Source organism: Drosophila teissieri, unplaced genomic scaffold (genome assembly GCF_016746235.2).
Source record: "Drosophila teissieri strain GT53w unplaced genomic scaffold, Prin_Dtei_1.1 Segkk35_quiver_pilon_scaf, whole genome shotgun sequence".
Lineage (NCBI taxonomy): Eukaryota > Metazoa > Arthropoda > Insecta > Diptera > Drosophilidae > Drosophila > Drosophila teissieri.
The window spans coordinates 20810-29606 of NW_025225001.1; the positions used below are offsets into that span (position 1 = coordinate 20810).

The 8797-nt window shown below is 36.4% G+C and overlaps 1 protein-coding gene across 1 annotated transcript; it reads right to left on the reverse strand.

Moving 5' to 3' along the window:
- Positions 1 to 526: 526 nt before the first annotated feature.
- On the reverse strand, positions 527 to 8135 carry LOC122625647. The gene is made up of 5 exons (XM_043805749.1): positions 7660 to 8135; positions 2231 to 2299; positions 1812 to 2166; positions 1591 to 1744; positions 527 to 707 (listed from the first exon to the last, which is right to left on the reverse strand). The coding sequence occupies exons 3-5, from the start codon at positions 2052 to 2054 to the stop codon at positions 685 to 687; spliced, it is 420 nt and encodes a 139-aa protein (XP_043661684.1). The 5' UTR covers positions 2055 to 2166; positions 2231 to 2299; positions 7660 to 8135; the 3' UTR covers positions 527 to 684.
- Between the last annotated feature and the right edge of the window lie 662 nt (positions 8136 to 8797).

Here is an 8797-nt window from a genome sequence, read left to right on the forward strand (position 1 = left end):
ATTGTAATTAATTAACCGAAAAATGGAGAACAAATTTTATCCCAGGTGCATCGACAAACTTACTAAATTTGCTAAACTATTTCCCCTAGAGTCAAAATCGGCAGTACATTTGTCCAACCGTTCTTAATTATCTTCGGTCGTTGCAAATACAACTATAATACACCCCTACACAAAAAAGCTACATAGGTCAACGGTCAGATAGAAAGATTTCACTCTACCTTCTTAAAGATCTACCGTTGCCTGAGGACCGAATATCCTACTTTTAAGAGTACATAGTTAGTTTCTATATTTTTTGACAGATACAACAACTCTGTCCACTTAGTGACAAACCAAAACCAAGTGTTTTTTTTTTTTTGACCGTACAGCTAGAACTTACTACCAGGGTTTATCTGACTCATCGAACATAAAAAAACCTAGCCAATCACAATAGAAAAGAACCAGTTAGTTACAATCGAAACGATAAAATCTTTAAGCTTTATTCACAATTGCCCACTTAACATAGCGTATGTTTTAACATATCGTCAGTTTTTACATAGCGTCAGTTTTAACATTCTCTAATTAAAGTTGGCTGCTATAAACACAGCTGATCATTGTTAAGCGCTTAAAAATTTTCAAACACTCATACGTTCCTGTGCTTACACTTCAGTACCAGTCCCTAATGGCCCAAAATTAGCGTCACGAGGTTTATGGACGGCCCCTTATGCTTTCTGTAAAGAAAAGTATTTTAATAATAATATTAATATATTATAGCAAAACAAGAGAGAACGCTATAGTCGAGTTCCCCGACTATCTGATACCCGTTACTCAGCTAGTGAAAGTGCGAAGGAGTCTTCAGCACTGACAGTTTTTGGCGGTTTGTGGGCGCTAGAGTGGGCGTGGCAAAAAGTTTTTTTGAAAATCGATAGAAATTTGGAAGACTAATACAAAAATGAAAAAATATCAAAACATTTTTCAAAAGTGTGAGCGTAGCAGCTTTGGGCGGTTTGTGGGCGTTAAAGTGGGCGTGGCAAAAAGTTGTTTGGCAAATCGTTAGAAATTTATAAGACTAATACAAAAATGAAAAAATATCAAAACATTTTTCAAAAGTGTGGGCGTAGCAGCCTTGGGCGGTTTGTGGGCGTTAAAGTGGGCGTGGCAAAAAGTTGTTTGGCAAATCGTTAGAAATTTATAAGACTAATACAAAAATAAAAAAATATCATAACATTTTTCAAAAGTGTGGGCGTGGCAGTTTTGCGCGGTTTGTGGGCGTTAGAGTAAGCGTGGCAACATGAATCGACAAACTTGCGCTGCGTCTATGTCTCAGGAGGCAGTATGCTTAATCTCAACTTTCTACCTTTTGTAGTTCCTGAGATCTCGACGTTCATACGGACAGACAGACGGACAGACGGACGGACAGACGGACGGACAGACGGACGGACAGACGGACGGACAGACGGACATGGCCAGATCGACTCGGCTATTGATCCTGATCAAGAATATATATACTTTATATGGTCGGAAACGCTTTCTTCTGCCTGTTACATACTTTTCAACGAATCTAGTATACCCTTTTACTCTACGAGTAACGGGTATAATAACAAATATACATACCAATCAGAACGGAAAAGAATTTGGGAAATGCTTTTAAAGACTTTTTCCCGTTTAAGCCGTCTATGTTGTAGGCGCACAAGAGCTTTTCTGACAAAACGCCCTTGATTGCCTTCGGCAAATTGTTACGCTTTAAGATTAGTGTTATTGATTCCATCTGAAGGAAAAAAATAAAAACACAGAATAAATTGTACGTTCACTTAGACCATAAATACTTTACTTACGTAGCGTTCTTGGGACCCTGAGCTTAAGTTCAGCTCTAAAGCCACCAGGTCTTCTTCCGATGTGACTGGGAACGCCACTTCCACAGCCACATTCTTCGCCTTCCCCTTCACGAAAACCTCCAACAAGGCCGTCATCCTCGCAACCTGGTATGTGGTCTCCGCCAGCTGCTTCGTGTTTGCCTCCAACACAGTTTCCAAAGACCGAATTTTTTGGCTTATCTCGGCCGTCTCCGCCAGCTGCATCGTGTTCTCCTCCAACACAGTTTCTATTGCCCGAACTCTTTGGCTAATCTCGGTCGGACCAATTGGTCGTTAACTGTCGGGGGTTGCCGGGTTTCCAAGACAGGATCATCCTCTATTAAATAAAAATAGTACTGATATAAAAATGAATGCAATATGATTTTATATGGTTCACTTACCCTCAAAGGAGAAAACAAATTGGGTGAGCTTTTGGGCTGGTTGTCGGCTCTTCAGACATCTTAAAAAAACTAAAAAAAATGATATTGTATTTTATCTGTTTTTCTTGTTATACTTTAATTAAATACGTTTTTTTTTCGGTCATCGAACCTAAAACCGTCGTTTAAGGTATGCCCGATTCATATTGAAAAACACGCCTACGGACTAAACACCTCCAAAAAAAATGTAAATAAAATTAACAAAGGGAGAATGTAAACCCTACGAAAAATGTATATATGGAACTAGCACTATTTCGCTCTTACATGGCATCGCTACCGCTTTCCTAACCATATTAGTAACCTTAAATCTTTCTAAATCGAGTACCATATTCCCACTTGCAAATACCTAGAGCCAAAGAGGATACAGGCGCATTATAAAAGCTACGAATATCTAAAAATCTCCTACCTATAATAAACATACCTTCTGCATCCTGTTCAAAAGAATCTACTTCAATCAGAATGTATTCTAGTATATAACAATAACTATCTGGCCTTTTATTCCTAAGCGTACATCCCTTCAACTTCAAAACACTACCTTATAAATTTACGGGATCATTGTCCACTCGAATCCCACTATCCTCAACAATCTTCCTATAAATTTGTTGTAATACTTGTGTCGGCTTTCGGACAAATCTCTTAAGAGTTTGTAAATAGTTCTCGAAATCGTAAGAAGAGCCTGAAACCGGACCTCCGATTTGCTTAATCGTCTCTTTTACATTAAGTAAACCGTGAACATTGTATGAAACACTACTTTCTCCATAAATAATTGGAAAATTGTTCAAAAATAAATCCAACATTTGCTGGGAATTTTTTATGTTTGACTCTCGTTGCAAGTGAGAGGAAAGCAGCCTGTAAGCACAGTGCATCAAAAGGAATAAGTAATACTAGTCATCATTAATTGTATCTTTAAGAGCTACAATACCAGTGTATAACAAAAATTGTCTAAATTCTGTGGCTTTCCAATGCGGCAATTCATCCAATGTTCTTGGTTCTCGAGCAAACTCTTGCGGGACACAGCTCTTCATCGATTGCAAACATTGGGATATTAGCTGTTTCCTTGGTTTGGAAACCCGATATTCTCGCTCTATTTTATTTTCCACTATTCTTTTTAAAAATTTTCGCATGACACCCAAATCAATAAGGTGCATGCAATCTAAAGGGACTTGAGTTACCATTAGAACCCCTAGTTTTTCTAAAGCAGACTGAACAGTTAAATATTCTACTTTATGGTGGTTACGTCCTTTGCCTAAAGTTTTCATCTGTAATCAATTCACCACGTTCAGTGCTAAATGTCAATACAGAATCTACTATTCGTCCTACCTGGGTACATTTGCTGCAACCATGGCTAGACGTATGTCCAGGCCTGCCAGTAATAAATGCTCGAGCAGGAGCATCACAAACTATGGGTCTAATTTCCAAACCAATTTTTTTATTAGAGATTGTCAAACCATTTTTAATAATTTCGGAAGTTTCGGACACAATTCGCAATTAAAAGGCTTATTATGTCCCATAAAAACTCCATGTGCAATACGGGGCGGCTATGGATATTATTTATTCTTAGAAGAATGGGCCATAACTGTGCCCTAGAACTCTTAAAAATTGGAAGTCCGTCAATGTTTATATCGATGATCAGTACGTCCGGCAATTGGGGAAACACTGATAGTTTATTTAATTGTTTTGCTCATCCGATATGTAAATAGAACCCGCCCGCTACTTTACTTATATCGGGTTTATCAAAACAATTAAATTTATAAAAGGGCTTAATTTTCAACTTATGAGCATTTAAAATCTCAATAAGTTCTATGGCACATGTTCGTGTTGGCTTATGCTTTAAATACCAATTTTTTAACTTAAGTCAGAGCAATCACGAACATGTGCATCTAAGCTACCTACATCAAAATTACTAGCTCCTATCTCATCTTCCCCCATAAGTGGCTCCAAATATTACCCATTCACGGTTGTGGTAGGCCGCTTTTATATTATTTAATTTATTATTAGCTTTATCATAAAATAATCATCAATAAATAATAATAATTACCACCGAAGAAGTCCAAAGCAAAAAGCAACTAAAAAATAAAATTGCGTCAAATAAAAATATTGTTTTAAAAATGTCGCGTTCAAAACCATATTTTGGCTAAATTGCTATATTTCCTTAAGCGCAATATTTTTTAAACAATATTTTTATTCGGCGCAATTTTAATAGGACTTTATTTTTCGAACGATTTTTTCAACAAATATTTATATTGTGAGCGGCTTTTTGTTGTGGATTTTTTCGCGCGATTAATCAAAATTAAAATTTTTATGCTACTCTATTTTTATATTGTATGCCAAAATAAAACAAGAAAGAACGCTATAGTCGAATTCCCCGACTATCTGATACCCGTTACTCAGCTAGTGGAAGTGCGAAGGGTAGTCTCTAACACTGACAGTTTTTGGCGGCTTGTAGGCGTTAGAGTGGGCGTGGCAAAAAGTTTTTTGGGAAATCGATAGAAATTTACAAGTCTAATACAAAAATGAAAAAAAATCAAAACATTTTTCAAAAGTGTGGGCGTGGCAGTTTTGGGCGGTTTGTGGGCGTTAGAGTGGGCGTGGCAAAAAGTTTATTGGCAAATCGATAGAAATTTACAAGACTAATACAAAAATGAAAAAATATCAAAACCTTTTTCAAAAGTGTGGACGTGGCAGTTTTAGGCGGTTTGTGGGCGTTAGAGTGGGCGTGGCAACATGAATCGACAAACTTGCGCTGCGTCTATGTCCCTGGAGTCTGTATGCTTAATCTCAACTTTCTAGCTTTTGTAGTTCCTGAGATCTCGACGTTCATACGGACGGACAGACGGACATGGCCAGATCGTCTAGGCTATTGATCCTGATCAAGAATATATATACTTGATATGGTCGGAAACGCTTCCTTCTGCCTGTTACATACTTTTCAACGAATCTATTATACCCTTTTACTCTACGAGTAACGGGTATAAATAGAGGCGCATGAAAACTTATCTTTAAAAAAATAGCGCGGCCCATTTTTCACTTTAATTTCGACTTGGGCGTGGTATATTTTATAATGAATATAAAATTAACATAACAATTGCATTCCATAGTTTTTTTTTCTGTGCACATTCTTTTAGCACTTCACATTTCTTGCGCTTAACATTTTATGTACAAATATGTATTTTAAAGACTTTTCGCAAAATCATGCAGTTTGGAATGCAATTAGCTATGCTAGTTTATCAACACGAAACACTTTACTTACTGGATTTATATATTTTATGTTGAAAATGATTTAAACAAACACGACTAAGTTCCCGAGAGGAATAGAAGGAATTAAAAAAAAAAAAAGAGAAATAATTAAAAACGGACGCATTTGCGTTGCGTATAGCGACAGTTTAATTTCTTACAAAACTTAAAATCCTTAAATCAACAAATATAAATTATATATACAATTAAAACTATATACATGAATATCCCACCAATTATTAAACCGGTATTTAGAAGTCTAAATATTGCGTTTTTTCTCGACTCTGATTTTGTCTCCTCTCATCTCTCACTCTCATTTTCGGTCACTGCTCCGAACTACTTCGAAAAAAAAACAACAAATATGAACTGCGGGCAGAGGCAGCGGCAGAGCCACGACAGAATTCGGCTTGACTTTGGTGTTTGAAACTTTGCTAGAAAAAGCCTGTGAGATTTGTTTTTGTTTTTCGAACTCTGGCGAGGTAAAATACGGGCAGGGAATTTTTGTACTGAAGGGTACTTATGTTATATATTTATATGTCTACTTATACTTACTTACATCTATATGCTTATCCTACTGCAATTCGGCCATCCTAACCGGTTGATAACCTGATCCAACAACATTTGTTTTCTTTCTTAATCTAATGTCCTAAGTGCTGCGCACTCCAAACACCTAGATATGGACTACGAGCTAATTGAAATCCTTTCACATGTTTTAATACAAATATGTCATTGCGCATAGCCTTTGCAATCATATTCTTCACCATTACATAGTCTCCTTTTTATACTTTCTAGCCTTCACTAGACTTTTATTATACAACTTTTCATTATAATCCTGAACTTGTTTTTGGTGGGCCGCTACTTCTTTCCATATTTGTGCCACACTTTCTGACTTTGAATCTTCAATAATGTCAATTAGCTTTTCTTTAAGTTCATCAACAATCTTCCCTTTTTGTTCCACTTGACCATTGACTTGCAGTGAACCTGTGGCTATCAGGATGTGTTTTACATTATATTCTTCCATGAATTCTTCGAAATCTTTTGACGTACAACAACTAACGCGGTCTGAAATTATACACTGTAAGTACGCAAATCATCTATTAATGCCAATATTACTTCTTTTGTAATGACTTTGAGTCTTTGTAAATCCTTGATGATAAATCTACTGGAACATAATGGTCAATGTGCAGCAACTCTAACTGTTTGTTTCCCTTGGGAATACTATGTAAAAAACCTTCTCCTTTTCCCGATTTTGTAGAGAGAGCTACATATTTTAAACAATTTTCTATATGTGTTGTCCATTTTTCCTTTAAATTTGGAAAACAATAAGTTTATAAAAATGATATCCATAATTTGATCCCTTGCTATATGTCCTACTTCGTTCTGGTATTTATATAACACCTGATAATAATATCCTATTATCATTTCTTTTTCTTAACGAAATACCTTAAGTTATATTTTTTCTAAAAGAGTTTTTCGTTTTTTAATCTTTAAGTCTCCCCCTTCACAAATGATTAAATTCTCTTCAAAACTGTTAGATTTTACTACTAGAATGTTATTATACCGGCTAGGTGCATCAACATGTTGCGTTTTATTCTCAGCTCTTTGACATACTATATCCAGATCATAGCTTTCCATTTCCAAAGCCCATCTAGATATCTTTGGATTAAGTTCTTCTTTATTTAGATTTAACTTAAGGGCGTTGCAGTCGGTCACCAGCTTGACGTGTTTTCCTTGTAGATATATCCTAAACCTACGAAGAGCATAAATAACCGCTAAAGTTACGAGTTGTAATTTAGCCTCATCCGTACGTTTAGAAAAATATAATACAGGTATTACATCCTGTATTATATTATACTTATAATCGTTATATATTATATATATATATACCATCGTTATTTTTTTTGTAAAAGCACTGCACCAAATCTTAAAGCGCTCGCGTCGCAATGTAATTCTATGTCATCCTTGTAATTATATAATGCTAATACCGGTGCCTCGATTAGTTGTTGTTTTACCTTACTAAAGCAATTAATTTCTTCATTCATTTCAAATCGAAATTCTCAAAAGATCATACAATAGTTTTGCTTTTGTGAAACAATATTTTATAAACCATCGAAAATATGAAGCAAGACCCAAAAACTTTGCCTTGCTTGAAGACTTACGTCGAAAGACTGCTGGTGCATTATTCCGAATTTTAAATATTCGTCTAGAAATTGTTGAAGCTTTTCTTTTTCCGTATATGACACTCTTCGAGGATTGCAATTAAAAGGTTTTGCATTTTAATCTTTAAAAACCGGCATTACATCGGATCTGTAAAACGTTGGATCCGAGCTTGATCCCGCAAGTTTTGTGCTGGTATTCCCTCGACGATATTGATGCTGCTCGCCAACATCATCTTAGAATTACACAGATAATTGTTAAATATGATGCCACTTTAAATTCTCAAACTTTCGCCGTGCTTCTGCTTTAGAAAGTTAATCGCCGAATGCTAAGATCAAGTGCTCCAAAAGATTCTCTGCCGGCTCCTTCAGCTTGTACTAATTTCACGCTCTTTGCGGCAAGGTTGTACATTTCTGCCATTTTTCGTACTTGTTGGGTCCAAGCATTAGCACACGACAGTCCATCATAATCTATGATGATTTCTTTGGCCAAAGATAATGAAATTTTTGATTCATATGCTTTGTTTACAACTGCAACTCGCCGTTGATCAACACTGTTTGGTATTTTTCCGTTGTCATTATGTCGTCGCGCGAACGGAGTTGCCTTAAACGGCTACTCCACCATGAATCCCGAAAGAAGGGGCAAACTTAATCCGTGGTAGTAGGCTCGTTTTATTCTGTAAGGATTAAGGGTTATAACAGTTGAAACTAACTTATCCCTAGCTCTCCGCAGCGTGTCCTCCAAGCTTTCGCGCGATAATATAAATGCCAAGTTTTCCCGGCTTATTGACAAGTTGCGATGGCGGTAATCAGTGTGCCTGCACACATTTGGCTAATAATCCTAACATATTCGGACTAGTTCACAATACAAAGATAAATTAAAAATACTAACTATTGATTACAATGTTCGATCCGGGACAGCATTATTTTAACATAATCTTTATCGACCACTGCTCGTTTTATTTGTTCGCCAATCACTGCTTGATTGCGGGTTTCGGTCATATTGATGACGTCATTGGTCACTCTTTGTGCAGAAGTTCTTACTTGCGCAAGAAATTTTTGGAGTTTCTCCTTACCAGCCTCGATGTGTATCTATTTTTTTTCAATAACGACCACTTCTGATCGCTCCCTGTTTTCTCGC

What these genes read in the sequence shown, in the direction of transcription:
- LOC122625647 (XM_043805749.1), bottom strand. Translation starts at nt 2,054, where the DNA reads ATGCAGCTGGCGGAGACGGCCGAGATAAGCCAAAAAATTCGGTCTTTG. An exon ending in CAGGGTCCCAAGAACGCTAC is followed by an intron (nt 1,745 to 1,811) that starts GTAAGTAAAGTA and finishes TTTTTCCTTCAG; the next exon opens with ATGGAATCAATAACACTAAT. An exon ending in ATTCTTTTCCGTTCTGATTG is followed by an intron (nt 708 to 1,590) that starts GTATGTATATTT and finishes TTTTCTTTACAG; the next exon opens with AAAGCATAAGGGGCCGTCCA.